Below are 20,821 nucleotides of genomic sequence, written 5' to 3'. Positions count from 1 at the left end.
ACATAATCCTGGAAAGAGGCTTTAGGTTTCATTAAAAAAAAAAAGGAAAGACTCGCAGAGTGGGTTTTGTTCTGAAAAATGGCACATTTATTGCTACATTACTGTTATATACACAACAGTTCTCAATATCTACTTTATATATAAAAAAATAGCAAAGTGGAGGCACTTTGAGGACATGGCATTCATCCATGATGTCCTCAAACAAGAAAGAAGATGGAGAGATGTGCAGCCGCTCGTCTGTGGTCGGGAACAAAAACAGGGGAACAGACAACAACAAAAAAAAAAGAACAAAGAAAGACAGAAGACCAGAGGAGTGGAGGTCCTCTGCAGTGTTGTCCACAGACAGGACTCGGGGAGGGACAGACACTGGTGCACATCAGTATCAGCTGGCAGGGACAAATCATACAAACCATCAGGAAGTAAAGCGAAGCGACGAATTCCGCCGGCTTCTCCTCACATCTCATGACTCTTTATTCAGACGCTCTCAGAAGAACATGCAACGTGTACCTGCACCATTAAAAACAACTGGAAACATCAGTTGGAGACGTGTTCAGGCTGACTGACCCTCATCCAAAAGACCCGGACCGTGCGGACCGGCTCGGGTCCCCATCACTAAGTAATCCCATTACAACGGGCCTGATGGGAATAACTGAAAGAAAGACCAATATCACAACATGTGACGGTGCAGCCAGAAGGTTTTCATCATTTCTAACATCTCTAAAGACCTGGCACCAGATCCAACAGCTCACTTTTGTTCCTGGAATCTAAATAAAGTCGTTTTACACTTCAACACTGTAAAAAAAAAAAACCAAACAAACCAGAAAAAAAGAAGCAAATATCAAATGAAAAAGCAAAAATGCCTCACAACTATATTACAAAGTAAAAAAAAAATACAAAACAGAAACAATGATATATGAATTCTACTTGAGGAAGATCCTTAGAACAGGCTCCACAACGGCTCCAAAGAAAAAGCTCCAAACTAAACAAGTCCATGGCAACAGGTGGCAGCAACACTCGTGTTCCCTTTCAATACTCCACGTTCTGTCGGACAGACGCTGGACTCAGACGGAGGACGAGTCAGGGGACTGGGGGACCGGGGGACCGGGGGACCGGGCGGGGCAGAAGAGTGGGTGACCGGGTGGGGCAGGGGGCCAGGTGACCGGGGGGGGGGCTAACTGACCAGGTGTGTCAGGTGACTAGTTGAGTCAGGTGTTTAGGTGATTGGGCAGGGCAGGGGACTAAGTGACCAGGTGTGTCAGGTGACCAGGTGTATTGGGTGACCAGGTGTGTCAGGTGACCAGGTGTATTGGGTGACCAGGTGTGTCAGGTGACCAGGTGTATTGGGTGACCAGGTGTGTCAGGTGACCAGGTGTATTGGGTGACCAGGTGCGTCAGGTGACCCCGCCCCCCGGGACGTGTCTGGCTGCCTGCCGTCCTCCGTCTCTTTCCCTCACCGGCACGGCAGTGACAGTAACATGTTCAGGACTGGAGGAGGAGAGCGAAGCTTCCGGAGGGCAGGACTCGGCTCTCCGAGCCGCCTCGCCGTCTCCTGACCAACGACAGGAGGAACACGGAATCCTCCTCTGTGCTGCTGCAGAAAGTAAGACCTCATTTTCTGACGGGAATGCCAATATTCTTCACGCTGTGCTCATAAAGTCTCGATTTGCTCCCGACGTGTGAAACGCCTGGCGGTGAGAACCCTCTGCTGTGGTAGAGAAACCTCCTCGGTGTCCCGGCTGTGCTTGTTGTCGTTGTGTTTGCGGTCAGGAATGAGGCGAGTGTGTGTTTTCACACACCGAGATGCTTGACGATGATTTTTAAGGCCACGTGATGGAAGGGCTGTACAGTCCACTGCGGGAGAAAAGCGGCGGTTAGCATCCAGCCCGGCGCTGCAGCGGCGCGAGCGCCCGGCCTGCCTCACCTGAGCGTTACATATGGCTCACGGGGTTGTGTCCATCTCCTCCCAGGGCCGGGTGGCCCCCGCCCAGCTGCAGCGACGGGTCCACGCCCGACACCTTCTCCTCCTCCCGCCGCTTCAGGCAGGCGGCTTTCGGGTTCAGATTACGCTCTGAGAAACGAGACAAAGGCGCCCATCAGGAGAAACACTACCGCAGGCAAAACGAGACTGAAGCTATAAGGTGGACCATGAAAGACAGAAGAGGAGGAAGGAGCAGGAGAGCGGGGGGGGGGGGGGGGGGGGGCAGTGGACTGCAGGTATTTGGCAGAGAATCAGGATGTACTTCCTCTAATCGTCTCCTGTTGTCAGTCTTCCAGTTTTAAGTGAGAGAGGTGAAGGAAAGCAGGACTGCAGCCACACGGCAGGCTGGAGGAGGATTAGAGGAGTGGCTTTTGGGAGGTGAGTAACTTCTGCTGTGCTTGTGGATGACCTCTGACCTCCTGGTCTGACCTACCTCGGACCTGCTTCTCCAGGCCCAGAATGACCTGCACGGCCTGCTGCAGGATGATGAGCTTGGTCTGGGCCTTGTCGCTCTGCAGGTGGACCTGACACATCCTGCCCAGCTCCCTGAAGGCCTCGTTTATGTCGCGCACGCGCACTCTCTCCCTAGCGTTGTTAGCTAGGCGGCGCTCGCGCTCCCTCTGCTCCTTCTCCTCAGCCGTCAGGTTCTCGTCGCTCACCGAGACGAGGCTGCAGCTGGAGAAGTGAGGGTGGAGGCGCCGGTTAACAAACCCAGATCATCCTCGGCCATCGCGCCTCTTCTCACTGTCATCTAACTTCACGCTGCGCAGCGGCGCTAACGGCGCTAACGGGATGAAACCAGAGGAGATCCTGAAGATCTCAGTGGAGTCAGGCTGCTGTGTGTTCGGGGCGTTTTAACTGGCGGCTGAAGACGGGATGGAGGCGCGCCAGGCTAAACGGATCTTTTCTGGTGGTCATTTGGGTCCAGGATGGAGGTCGAGGGGGTGTGGTGACTATCCAGCAGAATGAGAGAAGTCATGAGAAGTGAGACAGAGGGAGAGAGGGAGGAAGCAACACCCTCTGCCAAATGCAGTCGCACTGGAAGAGCCGGACAGCCCGGGTTAAATACATCAGCCGGAGATGTATTTCTCTGGGTGGGGGAGAGCGGGGCGCTGCGGAGGCCAACCGGGGGTTAAAGGCTGAATGCTGGACAGGAGAAAACATGCGGCAAGGAGAGACGAAGGCCTGTTAACGCGGCAAGCACAACTCTGAAGCTGCAAACACGACAGAAGACAGACCGCCGCCGCGCGGCGAGCAGAAGCAGGGAAACGTGCAGAGAGCGGTTAATGTGGACAGAAAGGCAGAGAAGAAGAGATGAACTGGAGGATGAGCGCGTCTTCAAACAGTCACGCCGCTTCACTTCCTGATCCACATCAGAGGCCGGCGTCTCGCGCTCGGCCGCTTTAAAGTGTGTGTTTAATCCAATGCATTAAAACTGGATCTGACCAGAAACACCCAGGATGCCGACATCGTGGTATCAATGAATAATCCTGATTAACTTCATGACTGTAGAGTTTGTGATCAGTGGGATGTGGTGGAATCAGAAGCAGTGTGAGAGTTTTCCTCCACAGAGAGACCCTCCTCCTCTCCTCCTCCTCCTCTCTCCTCCTTCCTCCCTGGACTCCCACTGACCTCGGACTTGCTGCTCCAGGTTGAGAATTACATTAACGGCCTGTTGCAGTATGATCAATTTGGTTTGGGGTTTCTCATTGCTCAGATGGAGCTGACACATGCGGCCCAGCTCCTTAAAAGCCTCGTTGATGTCCCGCACACGCAGCCGCTCGCGGGTGTTGTTCGCCAACCTCCGAACTTTCTCCCGCTCAACCTTAAACTCCACTGGCAGATCTTCATCATCTTCCTCACCGTCATCCAGACTAGTGAAGATGAGGAGGAGAGGAAACAACAACAGTATGGGTACAGTTCACTGGCTTCACAGTTACTGACATGACAGGACTGGTTGCTGCTTTCAGCCAGTTACATACACCTCATTACTATCTGATCAGTGAATATTTAGCTTTTATAATCAATCTAAAGACTCAGACATTTAGGAAAATATATGTATATTTAAATAGAAATCTTTTTTTTTAAACACCATTTAAACACAGGCACATCTCAGGCCACCTACAGCCTCTCATTATGAGCTGTACCAGCAGGAGATAATCCTCACACGTTCAGAAAAGTCATTATTAGCAGGTAGGTGACAAGTGTTCGGCTGTTCTCCAGAGACTATAAACCTCTTTCTGTAAAACCTGTGGAATCTACGAAGACCTGGACCCTGAGCCAGTCTCTGGACCGCCGGTCAGTCTAAAGGAGAAGGGAGACTGTGGACACCTTGTTCGAAGACGGGCGTTCATGTCTTTCCTCTCATCCTCAGACTTGTCAGTGATGGAGCAATTCTCGTCGTCCTCCTTCTCCTCTCGCTTGATGGCAGCGCCGCTCGGACGGCTGCCGGACAGACCTGCGGATGAAGGTCAAACGACTGAGCCAGGAGTCTGAAGGGACCGTCAGAGAGCCAGAGGAGCGGCCGCTGCATAATCCTCCATCGGCTTCCTCCCTCCTGTCCGCCGCTCGGCGCCGTGAGAAAGTCCAGTCTGACCTGTGAAGCCTTCAGGCTGCGAGCCGGGCTGAGATCCAGGGCCGTGGTGGCCGTGCAGCAGGCCGCCACCAGAGGGCAGACCCACCGAGTCCTCGCGGTGAGCAGGCACCTTCAAGAGGGAAGAGAGTGTGTGAGCAGCGCTGTGTCTGAGGCAGGAGTGTGTGTGTGTGTGTGTGTGTGTGTGTGTGTGTGGCGGGTCACCTGTCCCGACAGGCGGCTGGCCAGGCCCAGCGCGGCGTTGCTGAAGGCTGCAGGTAGACCCAGACCGGCCGACAGCAGACTCTGCATCTCCGCCAGGCCGGGGCCGGGGCCGGCCTGCTCGCTGGCGTGGCGCTGCAGGACGTTGATGGCTTCGTCCAGGCGGTCCTCCAGTTTGCTCTGCTGCAGAGAGGACGGCAGGGCGATGAGACGGGGGAGTTCTGTCTTCATGTGACGAAGAGGAAAGACGCTGACGGACTCACCATGGACTGAATCCCTTCAAAGTTGGGAGAAGGCGTGGCCTGGCCAGACGGACGAGTCCACTGTGAAGCCGAGCCTGGACAGGAAGACGGAGGGACCACAAAGAGACAACATCTGCTCAATAAAACCTCCATAACCTGAAAAATTATCTGCTAATATTTCACATCCTTTGGTGCGTTAATTTAATGATGAAAATAGTTTTCAGGGAGAAACGCGTCACAGTGAGGATTCTGCATGAAGCGGGATTAAAAAAGAAGAAGAAAAGAAAAGGACAAGCAGCAAGTGCTGCATCAACGGCAGGAAGCTGACCGCCTGCAAATTCAGGAGGCCAAACAAAGGTTTGTGAAGAAGTGACGACTTCCTGTGAAAGACCTGAAGGGAAAGCATGAGAAACACACTGGCCATCCGGCTGCAGCGGCGTCTCTCCCAGGCACACATGTTGACACAAGTTTCCAGATGCTCCGGCCAACAAGCTTTTTCTGCAGATGCTGAACGCAGCGGTCAGCCAAGGAAACACAAAACGGGAAAAGAAAAAAAAACAAAAAAAACAAAATGACAGAGATTGAGAACTGAAATCCAAACAGCCGTGAGCTCAGCTCTGGCACAGAGCAGGAGGATCCTGGAGAATCCATCCCGGGTCAGGGGACGGCCGGGGCCAAGCCCACAGCAGATGCTCCGCGCCGACGCATCAACATAATTGAGATGTTTGGCTGCGACGGAATTAGTCTGAATGTTACGAGGATGTCTGTGGGTTTGGTCCTGGACTCCCTGGACGTGGAGCAGAGGCAGGAAGAGGAGAACGGGGAGTCCAGAAACCGTCATGGAGTCAGAGCGGGATCAAGCAGCAGATGCTGCAGCGCTTCAGTCTCACCTGGCCAGGACAAACAGCCTGAAGCAGTGTTTGTGGCCTGGCTTCTTCAGTTCTGTCTTCAGCGTGTGTGTGTGTGTGTGTGTGTGTGTGTGTGTGTGTGTGTGTGTGTGGTTCCCTGTCAGCTGTGGCTGGCTTCTGAAGCAGGTGAATGTGCTGGATACAACACTGAAGTCCACGTTATGAACCGGGTCCAAGGGGAAAGCTGCTCCTTGCAGCGGTAATCGGCGCGGCGAGCGGCGATGAGCTCATGCATGCATTCAAAGACAAATAGGGAAGTGAGCCCACCCTCCTTTATTTTTACTGTATTTTTCCTTCCTCTCTCATGAGTTATATTTGGCTGCTGTGTCTGCGTGAAAGATCAAGTGAAGGTTAAGCCCTCATTATATTTACAGCATGTCCACGTTGAATAATGAGGAGCCGTGTGTGAATCAAACCAACGCTAGCAGCCGTTCCCTCTCTTCTTTACAGCCCGCTGAACGGCCGACACATTTCATCCAAACAGCAGATTCTGGAGGACCGGACAGGATGAAACATCCAGTCCAGGAGACCCGAGAGCCCCGAGTCCAGGTGATTTGGGAGAGTGTGGTTTGTCAAACCCATGTGGGCACTACGAAAGCAGCTCAGCGTCTGAGTGGAAAAACCCCTCAATCAGAAGAAGTGTTTCTATGAATGGCGGTTTATCAACAGAGATTAGGATCTGTCAGCGTTTCTAAATTAAAGGGGTAATTTAAAGTGCTCCACATGAAGCGGGTCCAGGAGATGGAGGGATAACTTCACACACTCAGAAGTTATCGCGAGTGTTTTCGTCTCCTCCTAACATCTCTCCCTAACAAAGGTTAAAACTAAACTTTCTATTAACCTGTGAATTCATCGTCACTTGTTAAGCTGAATAATGTGTTGATTCCACTTTTAACCCAGCGGGTTGGGATGGAGCTGATCTGTCCTCCGAGGCTCGGTCAGCACAGAAAAACAATGCATTTTCCAAAGATCTTATCGTGGCCTCACAGGGAAACAGGAAGGACCGTGGCCTGGACGAACCACGGTCCAAAACAACAGGCTGACCTGGAGGTGTGAGGAAACCTCCAGTCCTGACGTTCACTCACCTGACACGGCCTGAGGAGAGCTGGAGGGCGTGGAGGGCGACGGGGGGAACGCGCCGCTGCTGGGGTCTGAGGGATAGATCTGCACAAACAGCCCTGCTTAGTTCACTCAGGAGAAGGACAGTGGGACAGTGTCTGTGGACGGATGCTTACAGACGCCAGAGCTTTCCCGATCTCGTCACCCGAGCTTCCCGGTACGGCGCCTCGGTGAGCTGGAAACACAAACCAAGACCGACAGTCAGTTCCTGAAGCGGAGGCGAGCTGAGAGGCGGCGGCGGCATCGAGGACTGACCCAGGATGGTCTCCGAGCCGGCGATGGGGGGCGTGTGGCTGGACACCCCGAAGCTGCCGGACCCGGAGTGGAAGGCGGCGGGATGGGCCCCGTTCACCTCGCTCCCGTGGAGGGGGAAGCTGTGGGGGGAGAGCGGCAGCGGCTGCCGCTTCTGCCGGGACGACACAGGACGCTTTACAAACCGGTCTAGAAAGTTCACTCAGAAGAAACGCTCGCTGCCGGAGGACCAGTGGCCTCAGCACCGGGGGCCTCACCAGTCTGTCCTGGGGGTTGATGGCTGTGAAGGGACCATGCTGACTCAGATGGGGGGGGTTCCCCAGCATGGCAGAGTATCCAGGCTGAACCATCGACCCGGCAGAGCCCCACGGATCGGAGGGCGGGTGGAGGCCTTCTGTCGGCGAGGGGAGGGGGAGGGAGGGAGACAATGAAGGCCACACAGAAGACACGTCGCGTTAGCGTGACGGCTTCATTCAACCATGATGCAGCATTCAGAGCCTGGTCTGCAGCGGCCGACGCCACCGCCGACGCTCCTCCGCCCGGCTCCGCTGCTCAGCGCCTCACCGTGAGCGAAGCCTTGCTGGAGCTGACCTTGCATGTAGAACGGAGGGTAGACGCTTCCCGCCTTGGAGGCCGGGTAGCAGCCATTGTCCCGGCTGAAGTCGTCTCCGGAGGCGCCGACGTAAACCTGCGCAAAACAAACGAGGGAACGACTCAGCGCCGAGGCTCACAAGTCGAGAACGGAGCTTTAGAGTGAATCAAAATCTAAAAAAGAGGGAAGAACTGTTCTTTAACGGTCCTTTAAGAGCAGATTGGTGCTTCACGCTCAATTTTCACTCAAAATCAATATCTATAAAGTTTCAAACAAACAGAAAGAAGCTGTAGGCACCGAGCAGCCAATTACAGAAAGCTCTTAAAAGTGCGTCTTCCTCTACTTTTCACAATCTGCCTCTACTGCTTAATCTGATAAACAGACGAGCTCCACGTCTCTGAAGGCCGCGGCAGAGCCGAGTGCTCTCCACATCCCTGCTTCTGTCCCCGCGTATCGGGACGAGCTTCAGACGTCAACCTGTTAAAATTACCAGGCGGCGACGGAATTAGACGAGCTGCGGTTGGACTGGATGTAACCGGCGCGAAGGAGCCGCCACATCTCCCTCAATCAAGACTCTTCTTCGTGAAAATCAAGTATCAAACTGCGCCGGGAAAACTCGAAACCAAATGGACTGAAGTTTTCTTCAGTAATTTGATTAAACAGAGAAAAAGAAAAGGAGAGAGAGAGAGAGAGAGAGAGAGAGAGAGAGAGAGAGAGAGAGAGAGGGGAGAGGAGAAGAGGGAGCGGAGAGATGCACTCCTAATTACTGAACCATCTGCCGAATACTGGACGGCAGCCAACTCCGCTGGCAGCTGGGATGGAGAGACGGGGGAGGAGGAGGGGGGGAGGGGGAGGGGAGGGCTGTTGCTGGTGGTGGAGGTGGGGAGCGAGGGAGGAGGGGGGCTGAGAAATGAGGAAATGGGGAGCCCAGAGAGCGAGAGTGGGAGGAGTGAACGAGGAGGCGTGAGCACCAAACCCCGGTCTGAATCCTCCTCAGCGGAGTCCACTTGGCAGAGACGAGGAAATGTGGCCAGAAAATAAAGAGCCCGCAAATGCAGCACTCTATAAATACATGGAGCGAGCGAGCGAGCGAGCGAGCGAGCGAGCGGCCGAGCGGGCGGCGTTCTCCTCTCCACAGCTGGGAGCGCTCGGGTCGCTCCGGAAGCGTTAAAACTCCAGCTACCCAGGAGCGAGAGGAGACGGGGACAAGACGTTTCTACTCACCGACGACGGCAGGCCGGGCGGAACCTTCCGGATCTTCTTCGGCTGTGATTCTGCAAGAGGACAGAAACAGAATCATGAGAACCAGAACCTGAAAGGCTCAGGAGTTTCCTCTACTCTGCCAATCCGTCCAAACACACGACTGCTCTTCACCTAAAACCCGTTCAGACGGACATCCAACCGTTTCATCACCGGCAGGCAAAACCTGCTAACCACTACACCACGGCGTACGCGCTGCGTCCAGAGCCACGGAGGGAAAGACCAGGAAAAGCCAACAGCAGCTCTGAATGTGAACCACCGTCCAGATCATCACATGAAAGCCAGACATAAACCCTTCGCTCACGTTCAGACGGATGAACTCATCAGCTGAAGACGGTTTCACTTTTCACGATAAAGAAGAAGTGAGACTTCTCACAAACCTTCAGAAACCTCAACAGGAGAAGTGGCGATACACACACCTAAATATAATTTTCAGCTTCTTTCAAACCCCGAGCCGATTTTCTGCCTCCGTTTCGTCTTGATTTGACGGTTAGAAGCTTCCATTACGTCTTTACGGTTTCAGTATGAGCCGATATTTACTCATCAGGTCAGGAGAGGTTTTTTTTTTTTCCCTTTCTTTGAACAGATTTTCTAAAACTTTGCTCTGAATGAGCAAAATAATTAAAGTTACACCAAACTAAAGACTCAATAATAACCATGATAACCGGCCTGAGCTGCTTTAGATCAAATGACTCGACACCAGCGTGGCAGCCGGACTGCTTCTTACCGGCGGGTTCGTGCGACGGCCTCCTGCGGTTGGCGCTGCCCTCGTAGGAGGAGTAGAACTGCGAGCCGGACTTGACAGCAGACGGGGAGAGGGCATCGGGGCTGGGCATGGGCATCTCACTGGGCATGAAGCCCGGCTAACACCAGGGCAGAGAAAACACCCATCAGGTCAAACCCGGGGGAGGAACTGAGCGGGGAAACAGAGGCGGTGCTGCGGCAGAACGGCTGCTTTACCTGGGAGTTAAAGGACGAGTACGGCCCGCGTTCTGCCTTCCCTGTTCAGGAAAACAACAGAAACTCGTGTTGTGATGGTGGAAATTAGGCTTTTATGTCAACATTAAATCACGATCCGGTCATTCCGCGTTCCCCATTTGGCTGCCTCCCATCTGCTACGTGAGCCCGTGTATTGATGATGTGTGGTATTTATGGCCGCGGACGGCAAAAACACAACAAATTGGCCCATTATAAATGGTTTAGGGGCAATTGTGCCCAACCTCTGGCCCCCTCCCCTGACAGTTAAACAGAGGAGAGCTATGGGCCACTGTACTCCCGGGGGAGAGCCTTGTTTGTGCATGGGTGCCCTTTACACCACCCACCCCCCTACTCTGAACACACACACACACACACACCCCTCCTCCACATCCTCCCTCATCACCCCACAGCCACAGATGTGGTGGGCTCCTAAACGGCGACGGTACCGTCCCGTCCTGCAGCTTTAAAAACAGACTCTCCTTTCTCGGCTCGCTGTAGAGACGAGAAAGTTGAAGCTTCGATCGAAACTTTCTTACCGACGACGCCGGATCCAAAAATGGGGGCCGAGGCCATGCCCTCCTGCTCACTGTAGAGGCCGTCCTCTCCATAGGCCTGAGGGAAAACAAAGCGTGGATATCAGGGATGCAGGAAAACAAACACACTTCAAAGCCGCTCCGCAGGAAAATAAACTGTCCGCGCTGACTGGGAGGCCCCGGGAGAGCCTCCGAGGGCAGACAGGGGGCTCTGCTGGGGGACGGGGGGGCGGGGCTTACCGCTGCACCACTCACTGTGGTAAAACGGACCACAGGTAATCCCATTAAACACAGATTATAATTCAGTCATGTAAACACACAGCCTGTCCCTCCAAACATTAACCCGGATCCAGCCGCTGATTTGAGGATATTCCTGGTGCACAGAAACCCACCGGATCGGTCTGATCACTTCAGTCACGTACACAAGACAATCTGATCTCTGAGCGACAGACAGAAACACACTGACTGAAAGATGCCTGGGGAGACAAGTATGAACAAACTGCTACGACAGCGCTTCACCTGCAGCCCGTCATCGTTTTCACCTGTGTGACGAGACTGAGCTCACCGTTTACCGTCTTAGTCTGTCTGAGGACTTTAACATTTCTTTAACACACATCCTCTGAGCACCAGCACATTAACTGCTCAGGTACGGCTTCAAAAAGCATCACATTGTCTGCATTAAGCAGTGCACACCGTGTTTTCTTCTGATTGGAGAATGGGTCGTGATGACAGACAGTAAGCACTGTGTGTGTGTGTGTGTGTGTGTGTGTGTGTGTGTGTGTGTGTGTGTGTGTGTGTGTGTGTGTGTGTGTGTGTGTCACATTACAGATTTCAGATGACCAGGCACGGGATGTGAGTGCATGTGTGTATTCCGTTACTCGCGCTGCACACATCCTGGTCTCTTATCGGGGAAAGGGGATTGTTCCAGTACAGAATGGCAGCTTGGACGTGGCGTGGTCACAGTGCAATACACACACAATACAGATCAAATCAATCACGCTCTGTTCACCGGAAAACATCAAACCTGGAGGTAAATGCTGCGTCTTCCGCCGTGAATGCAGCTTGAACTGAACCCAGGCTGTGAACGGAGGGTTAGGGAGCCATTACAGTTGGTCTGGGAGGGGTGTGTGTGTGTGTGTGTGTGTGTGTGCGTGCGTGTGTGTGTGTGTGTGTGTGGTATGTCGTTAGCAGCTTGTTAGATGCTTTCAGTGTGAATTCAAAGCAATAGTCTGTATTTTCAGTATTTTTAGGGGTTTATCTTTGAAATTGGGAGTGGTGAACGCAGCGTTGAGGACATACCCGTCCCTGGTTGAAGGATGGACTGCTCTGTTCTGCCGGTCCCCAGGGACTGGACCCAGTCCTCTCGTCTAAACCTGGAAGACAAAGAACTGGGTTAGTCCTGATCAACAGAGACGTGATAAACGGGAGAGAGAGGTTCTATTGCCCCGGCTGGAGGAGAACCGTGGAGAGTGACCGGCTCTGAGCGAGGCTGGAAGCGGCGCTGCACTGAAGAGCCTCGCGGCTCACACGGAGACGGCGGTGACGGTGCTGTCAGCCGGCGTGGATATGAGCTGTAGGAAGTTTGAATAATTAACACCCAGTATGAGGCTTCCACAATCAGCCTTCATTCTCCCACTCCTTTACATTTTCCATGGCAACAGTCGTTCACAGCCCGTCTCTTCTCGCACGTCTGGCCGAAGCGCAGCCTGGAGGTCTGGGCGTGTGCGTGCGGACACGCGCCGTCCCCGGGCGGAGACGTGCGGCTCTCAGGGCGGCCGGCGTGTTTTCAGAGAGGTGATTTTAAGGACTGCTGAAGCAGAAATTCCTGCCCGTCCCCTTCCTCTCAATCTCCTCTCGTACTGCAACGCGGCGTCTCTGGGGGAAAGCTGAGGCTTAATTGCGTGCTGATTTGCATAATTGTGCATATTAATGAAGCCGAGCTCTATGAATATTCATATTTTTGTTTTGTTGTCTAATTAAAAAGCGGAGGGGGGGAAGAGGAGCGGGGTGGAGGCGGGCTCAATCATGACAGGATCAGCAGTAGAACAGAGTGATGGGTCCGCGGCGCTCGGCGCCGTGACAACTGTGATCTATACGCTCCACACCGGCAGAATAAACCATGAAGGAGACAATGTCGTCTCTCCTCTCGGTAGCGGACTGTCACTCTCCCTGTCAATCAAACACCATCAAGAAAATGCATGAAGCATTCGCTGCAAGTCGCGAGTTCTGTATTCCCGACTGCATCGCGCTGAATTCCATTTAGCCTGCAGACGCAGAACCTTCGCTGGAAACGGGATCGCACGGTGAACGAGACCCACGCTGCAAATTAACTGTCAAACTGTGGACTTCAAACGAGAAGCTTCTGCTGCGGCCCCGCCACAAACCAGAACCGTGCAGCGAATCCGAACGCTCATTAGGAAGACAAAAACATGCTAATTGTCTTTCTTGCGTCTCTTTGGGAGGAATTAAAAACTGAGACAGAAGAACAGGGAAATGTGGAGGATCATGATAAATCCTGGAGGAAGCATCGGAGGGTGAAGAAATCAGAGTTCCAGGCAGAACGGAGAAGGAGAGCACGGAGGAACTGCTTTAAGGCGTCTCTGGTTCCAGAGAGCGAGAGCTGGACGCCGTGTCCGGTCCGTCCGTCAAAACGTGACGGTGAGGCCAAACCCTGACCGACACTCAAACACAACAAGTGAGACCGTTTCCAGGTTCAGACTGGATCCTGCAGAGTGCCTGTTTGTCTCTGGCGTGTAAATTAATGCTCACTTCAGTGAGGTTTATGAAAGACCTTTCTTTTTTTAAATCATCAACCTGTGTGGGTCCAGAAAGTGGGAAACAGAGTGCACTGAACCAGCGCAGTGGTTTTCACGAGTCGAAGTCATGTGTGGAAACTCTGAAAGCAGTTTGCTTTCAGGTGTGCGTCCTCCACACTTCATGTTAAACATGGCCGATCGGTGAGCGGGGACAGAACTCCAGAAGAAAGAGACAGACCAGGGTGAGTAACATCAGAGGCCGTGGAGAAGCCCGCCGCACTCCTCCTCCCAGCATGCAACGCCCCTTTCAGCATGGCTGCTCTATAATTACGCAGGAAGAGATCCTGGAAACAGACCTCCAGCCTGAGTCATGGGCTTCAGCACGGGGCCGGCGTGCAGACACGTCTCGGTTTTTACAGGAACACTGCCCCGGGCACCGTCGTACGTCTACACAACTCCTTCCTCCCCTCGGCGAAGTGAGTCACCGAGACACAAAGCGCGATGCCAGATACGATCTGCGGAGAGTGAGGACTGGTAATGAAATCCTGAACAATGGGCCGTTTAACCTGTGAGTCACCAGAGGCTTCTCAAACGCAACACAATGCGAGAAAACGCCGCTCGCTTCTGACTGGAGAGGAAGTGATATAACATCTTTACAACAATGTGTGTGAGGAAGCCGAGATGGAGTGACTGGGCTTCACCGCCACATCTGGCGACCTGGAACTCCTCATGCAAATCCTCATCTCGCCCTCTTCTGCATTTCGGCCCCGCCACAGTTTAAATATACATTTTGGGATTTTAAGAGCGTGAAATGAAAGTGTGCTGAAAGAAAGTGACGCGCGGAAACATGTGATGCGCGCAGAGCGGTGATGAGGAGGGAGGCTGCTGCTGACGGGGAAGAGGCCGAGCATGGAGCTGATCAGCAGAGCTCACTTCATCTGAACCGTCTGATAAAAGCTGAGGATCGCTCCACCGCCGCCGGTGTTCCTTGGTACCAGCTCAAGCACAACACCAACTTCATAGGTGCTGACCGCAGGTCGTCCTCCTCTCGGCCTCAGAGCTTCCCAGCTGTCCTGGGAACTGGGAATTCCCACTTGTTTGACACCGAGGCGTGGAACTGACGTTACATGCTCAAATTTTACATTTTAAATATAAACCTCTCCCTCCTTCTGTCAGCCTTGATGAAGATTTAAGAAATAAGTGAACATTCCAGGCATACTGGACCTCTTCTAGTCTCACACACACTTTGTGCCACAGGCAGAAACCGTCTTGTGTAGCTGAAGATGCAGCTGAATTAAATCACATTTTCTCATGAAAACATCACATGTTGAACTTTATTTTCCTTAATCCCCGAGTGTCTCCAGGGAAAGAGGCGGCATTGTCAGGTTATTTCTGTTTGTTGGAACCAACTAAAATGAGTTTTCCTATCAGTAAAATGATTGTATTTACAGGAACGGGCACAGACGGACATTTTAAACAGACTCTCTGCTTCTTGAAAACGTCAGTTTTCCTTTGTGAATAAAGAGACCAGTGAAGACGAGTTCGGAGTGGAAGCGGCAGACGTCATGTGTGTAATCCAGCTCCGTATCAGAACAATAGACGTGAAAAACACAACAGAGACCCCTGAACCCCACCCAGCCTCCCAACGCCTCGCCTTTCACCTCTCCGCTGGAGATCTGGTGGCTCCGAAGCAGGAACAGACATGCCAGGTAGATATTTTTAACTCTTTCTTTAATGCCGGCATCACAAAGAGAGCGTGAGCAGCTCGAGATGCTGGTGGCGGCTGGAGACGAGCGGCGTGGAGGAGAGACGTCGGGTGTGAGACTGGGACGGGAATACGCTCCTTTAGAGTAAGAGGAGATTAATTGGGCTGTTCCCACCAACCCCCACCGCCGCCTTTGTCCCTTAGAGTGATTGAATGGGACAGCTGAGAAGGTGAGGGAAGGGACACCTGCGAGACGAGGACGTGTCGGGGACGCCACGCTTTCCCCGCCGAACAACCCAAACCGGGAAACTTCAGGCCGGGACCATGAGGAGGAGGAGGTGGAGGAGGAGGAGGCTCACTGCCTTTCTCCACAACACACTCAAAGCTTTACGCCGTGATATGAGCAACACAGACTCCAAAGCCACAAATTAAATCCAATCTGCACCAGCAGCTTCCCTGTCGGTGGATTTCAGGATTATTAGATAAATGCATGTCAGAAAGCCTGCTTCCCACACGCCTACTAACAACTATCAATGAAACTTCTCCTGCTTTAGTGTGTTTAGAGCGACTAAAAGAAGTCAAGTTGAGTCATTTATATCATCACTCTCCAAACCGTAGACTCAGCTCAGTTTTCCAAATTGTAGCGACCAGTAAACCGAGTTCACAGAGCGAACACCAAGAAGAAGGAACCGTCCTGGTGAGGAGTGAAGAACCAGCAATTCAATCATAGGGACAGCAAGTAAATAAAGAACACACTAAATAATAAAAAACAAGGAAATATGCAGGTTTTAATCACTAAATAATTAAAGAGAAAACTATGATAACATGATCTAGTAACATAATTTTCACTTGAGCACAATAAGTCAAGTTTTAAGACAAACCAGAAGTCACGTTTTTAATCCTATTCTGACAACATCTAAGGTTTTGGACAAACTAAAAATGATCTTGCTTCCTGAAATGTCTAAATTCCTTCATTTTATGGTTTAAACCTACGTCAGTGAAAACACCAAGGTCTCACTTAAACGACACGGACTCAAGAGAAAAACTCATTTTCATAAGAGAAACGTGTCACGTCACTGTCAACTCAAACTACCAGGACCAGGAGAGTCTGGACTGGAACCAGGACCAGGAGAGTCTGGACTGGGACCAGGACCAGGAGAGTCTGGACTGGGACCAGGACCAGGAGAGTCTGGAGGAAAACACTGCTCTTATTGAGCAGTAACAGCATTGATCACGGCCGTGGTACAGCAGTGTCTTCAAAAACTTGCGTTTTCCTGCGTCCACTCAGACTCGGAGTGTTTTTGAACAGCCGTGTCTCCAGTGGTGCCGTCGTGGTGTAAACGGACACCCAGACGCAGTGGAAGTCTTCTTCTGGGTGAGTTTGTCTTTATCTTCACTGAATGTATCTTCACTGTTTCCTGAAATAAACTGATCTGATTTCTAAACATTGGGAAATGTTCATTCGAACTGGATCACGCAGCGCGGACGTCAGAGGGAAACCTCAGTACTGATAAACATGAACCGCAGGTGTAAGTAAAGGCTTACCTGAGCCTCCGAACTGACTGCTGGCCAGAGTGGTGGGCCGGTTCTTGCCATTGGAAACTGGAGGCTCAAACATCTGAAAAGAGAGAGAGGTAAGAGTCAAAAAGCTGGAAGTCAGTTGAAGGCAGGGCTGGTCTGAACCCTTCTCATGTGAGCAAGAGGTTGATTGGGTGATGAGTCAAACTATCCTGTCCTGCTAAAGCGACTCAGAGCATGAGGCAATCTGTACATTCCAGCTAAAATTAAAGAGGCACGACAGCAGCAGTGCCTCATGTACACCGAGCAGTCCTTCAAACCCTGATCCAACCTGGATAAGCCTTTTGGACGCCGTCCAGGAATCCTGATGAATTCTGTAAAGGCTGAACTGTTTAGGATGCATACTTGAAAAATTCAAGCAGTCTTCGGAGAAATCTTACCGCGCTAAAATCCAGCAAGTCGCTGAGCTCCTTGTCTGTTTCCACTGCAGCCATGCTCTGCTGCTGTTCACTTGGCCCTTTCAGTCTCAGCAAGCGACTACAAGCAGAGGTAAGGAGAGCGTGAGTTTCATTTATGTGTGTGTAGAACGGTTATCTATTCTGACCAGTAAATACACACTGCATGTTTCAACAGCTCCATTCACATGGGGGGCGGGGCGGAGGGGGCGACATTTGGAGAAAGACAACAACAACATCCAGTCTAAGATCTGATGGAACCGTCAGAAGAGCCCCGCCACGTCATGAACAGGCACAAACCTTAAAATGAAGACGACTACACAGTCGTCATGAACGTTACACACCCTCAGAGTCCTGCACGGTTAAGTCTGTAAAACATCAACTTCTGCAGAGAATATTCAGAGGGCGACTCAAAGACTTTCAAGTCTCAAAACAACTGGACTGAAAGCTGGACGTAAGCATGATCAATATGCTATAAGATTTGCTTGATCTGCATTAATTCTGGTGCTTGTCAGATGCTCAGAACTCCGAGTCTTTATGTACCGCTAGAAACTGTTGTTACAGTTTTAATTCATCTGCAATGAACATTGAGACATTTAAATGAATGCACACCCAGCCCTGCGTAGCTGTACCACTGCCTTGTTGTCATTTTGCTAATAAAAGGCATTCATCCCCCCCTCCCCGACCCCCACAGAACCTCCCTGGAGCCCCAGAGGAGTCCCGCCCCACACTTTGAAAACCACGGCTCTGGCTCTGTGTGGAAATGTGACGTGAGGCTTATAAAACCGACAGAGCCACAGAGTCAGCGTTAGAGGGAGTGTCGTCGTTCTCAGGCCATCGCTCTCTAAATGGCACATCAAAAGATTCCACCGCCGTTCCAACAGCACATCCTCGCCCATTTCCAGCACAGTACCTTTTAAGTAGTGAAAAAGAAATCCAACCAGTTCTAAAAGCTTCCTCGGTCGCCCACATCTATGGCTGGTGATCATAGCTGAGCCGCAGGCCACACTGCGCTCCTTGTTAGTCAGGCCTTGGGCTCCGGCTGCTTCCTCCACCTCAAACCACCTCTCTCCACTGGAACGTACTGAGCGATAACTCAGAGCCGTGTGGGACCACAAGCGGCCGGCTTCCAGGCCCAACTTTTACCTGGAGGGTCACACATGAGCAGGGATCCTGAGCCACCAACATCGCTAATCAAATTCAGCACTGAGCCAGTTCTGTTTAAAACTTTTTTTTCAGTGTATAAGAGCGATATATCATTCTACACAGTCCCTCAACAACTCATACAAAATGTATTTCTCATCCATGGGCCAATGCTACTCACAGGAAGTTGGTATAAATATCTGTATAGCACAGATGGTGAAATTATTAAACAAACAACAAAAAACTCCTGAAGGGAAACTTAGCAGTAACATCAACACACAAAACACAATCACCCCAATACAAAACACTCTGCTGCATCAAAAGGTGCATCAAACATCAACTTACTGTGGAAACTTAGACCATCATGAGCCGTTTACAGGCCAATTTCTTTTACAATTACATGAGTTCACAGCTATGACTATCAGCAGATAGATGTTCATATTTAGAGGACCTTCCATAAGATGATACAATCGACATTTCCAAACATGAAAATCTATTTGAATTTGTCACTCTGTCACTGTATTACATGCAAGAATGGTAAGAAATCCCTCTACTTTGCTGAGCACATCAAGAAGGGAGCCAAAGGTGCAAAACCCGGAGTCCAGCTGTGAAAGCATGAAGGACCGCTGGATGGAGACGAAGGGGAAAGGCCTCAAACACAAATGAGAAATGTGGATTCATCTCAAGTAAGAGAGCAGACGTGTGTGTGTGTGTGAGAGAGAGAGAGAGACAGAGAGAGAGAGAGAGAGAGAGAGAGAGAGAGAGAGAGAGAGAGAGAGAGAGAGAGAGCTGAGGTCAAAATGGGGGAAAAGTGCTCAGACAATCCCAAATAATGGGGGTGAGGACCCCCACCTCAGCCTGCAGAAGCTTTTCACAGCTTCAAACACCACAGATACCTGCTATAAACCTGGATCTAAACAGTTATAAGCCTGGATTTGAGCTATAATAAGCCTGGATCCAGAGAGAGACGGGCTGTGCTGGTGGGCCACAGGAGGTTAAAAACCCTGAAAACCTGTTGCAGCGGACTGAGATGAACACAAAGCCTCCAGAAAGTTTCATCCGAGGCTTCAAATCGAGCAGAGAAGAAAGCTAGACAGGTTTTACATGGTGATAAATATTAAAAGTCAGATTAATGCCACGATAAGGAGAGGAGATACGAGCTTAAAGGAAAGACTGCACAGTTTCGATGATTATTCACGTTACACTGCAGCCTTAATGTTACTAAAATATAAACATAGTTACATTTATAGATATTTATATTGAACCTTTATATTAAAGGAAATTAACATTGTGTCCGATGTGAATCAGAAACATTGTTTGTAGTCTCTGCTCCCTAAAACCATCATTTAACCACCGACGGGTCTGTTTGTCACGTTATTAGAGTCCCCAGGAGGGGACAGACGAGGCTTTCTAGTCTCATTAAGGGCCGGGAAACGCGCTGATGTCCAGTAAACTCCTGTAATGTCCACGAATGTGTCCCGGTGAAGTCCTCAGAGGGACAGCGGGACCTCTCGTCCGGACGGGGGACTCTTTTCTCTCTCTGTCTCTACAAGTTGAACGAGGCGCTGAAAACTTGCCTGGCTGTCCGCACAGCGCCACGCACGGCACGGCCACAAAGGAGTTAGTCCACATTTACCTGCAGTAAAGCCCGTCTCGTCCACATTTACCTGGATTAAATCCCGTTTCATCCAGCGGAGGAAAACAAAGTTGTGGAGCGGCTGTCCCCGGGTCCTCCGGTCCGGACCGACGGCTCGCTGGAGACAATGTGAAGCTGTCCTCCGTCTGTCTGTCCTCTCCTCGCCTCACGAAGCTGCCAGCGCGTCTCTCACACGGACCATAACTCTGCTCTGACGACGGGTTTTTACACAAACTGTAAGCATTTCATTTTCCAAGTAGACATTTTAACAGGCTCCACATTGTCGATTCCAAAGGATATCACTCCGCAGCGGGAGGACATGGACGCGGAGACATCAGCGGTGTCCAATTTCAGCCTCGACCGGGACACCGAACCGAGCACGTCTCGACGGCTCGTGTCTCCGCGCAACGAGTCTTTCGATTCCCGCAAAATGTCACCGGTCTGAACCGAGAAACGCAAGAGAAAACAGACGCGGGCTGCTAATTTGCCGTGGATCTATGTCGACTGGCGGAAGAGGACGGCTGAGAGCCGGACAGACAAGAGCAGCAGAAGATGGAACGATAATATCGAAGGGAGGACCAATCAGATGCGAGGGCCGTGTGATTGACAGACGTGTCCGCCAATGAGGCTTCAGAGTCCGCCGATAGGGCGGTCCCAGCGTGCCCATGCGTTTTTATTGCGTTTTAATGTCCTCAGACAGCAACAAAAAGACTGGAGGAGTCAGAGACAAGAGGGACAGAGAGACAGAGGCAGAGAGAGAGGGGGGTGGGGGACACAGAGGGGGGACGGGTAGAGAGAGGTGGGGGGGGGCAGGGAGAGAGACAGGGCGGGGGGGGGGGGGCACAGAGGCGGACAGGGAGAGAGAGAGAGAGAGAGAGGGAGAACGATAAGGGACTGGGGACAGACAAGTGGGGCGGTAAGAAAGACAGGACTGGGGGACAAAGACAGAGAG

General features: G+C 51.7%; 1 protein-coding gene across 7 annotated transcripts; it reads right to left on the bottom strand.

Moving 5' to 3' along the window:
* Positions 1-69: 69 nt before the first annotated feature.
* tcf3a (transcription factor 3a) lies at positions 70-20,400 on the bottom strand. 7 transcript variants are annotated; one of them, XM_030114147.1, is made up of 20 exons: positions 19,901-20,400; positions 17,076-17,172; positions 16,663-16,735; positions 11,956-12,029; positions 10,660-10,735; positions 10,106-10,146; positions 9,873-10,008; positions 9,110-9,159; positions 7,858-7,981; positions 7,551-7,687; positions 7,297-7,447; positions 7,158-7,216; positions 7,008-7,086; positions 5,036-5,109; positions 4,776-4,955; positions 4,575-4,683; positions 4,310-4,436; positions 3,611-3,852; positions 1,922-2,068; positions 70-1,851 (listed from the first exon to the last, which is right to left on the bottom strand). In XM_030114147.1, exons 2-19 carry the CDS (start codon positions 17,127-17,129, stop codon positions 1,929-1,931), a joined length of 1,926 nt encoding a protein of 641 aa, XP_029970007.1. In that variant the 5' UTR covers positions 17,130-17,172; positions 19,901-20,400; the 3' UTR covers positions 70-1,851; positions 1,922-1,928. The 7 variants fall into 7 exon arrangements, with proteins under 7 accessions (XP_029970007.1, XP_029970008.1, XP_029970011.1 ...); XM_030114148.1 differs by lacking the exon at positions 3,611-3,852 and adding an exon at positions 2,412-2,653; XM_030114151.1 differs by having other exon boundaries at positions 4,776-4,952.
* Positions 20,401-20,821: the final 421 nt, after the last annotated feature.

The sequence above is a fragment of the Salarias fasciatus genome, chromosome 18 (genome assembly GCF_902148845.1).
Source record: "Salarias fasciatus chromosome 18, fSalaFa1.1, whole genome shotgun sequence".
Taxonomy (NCBI): domain Eukaryota; kingdom Metazoa; phylum Chordata; class Actinopteri; order Blenniiformes; family Blenniidae; genus Salarias; species Salarias fasciatus.
Note: the sequence above shows the minus strand (reverse complement) of the source record. Positions and strands in the feature narration are given on the sequence as shown.

Bases quoted from the DNA above. Each gene is read 5' to 3' on its own strand.
- tcf3a (XM_030114147.1), bottom strand. From the start codon at position 17,129: ATGGCTGCAGTGGAAACAGACAAGGAGCTCAGCGACTTGCTGGATTTT. The intron at 10,147-10,659 runs GTAAGAAAGTTT...TTTCCTGAACAG, and splicing joins TTTTGGATCCGGCGTCGTCG to GGAAGGCAGAACGCGGGCCG. The intron at 4,956-5,035 runs GTGAGTCCGTCA...TCCTCTCTGCAG, and splicing joins TTGAAGGGATTCAGTCCATG to CAGAGCAAACTGGAGGACCG.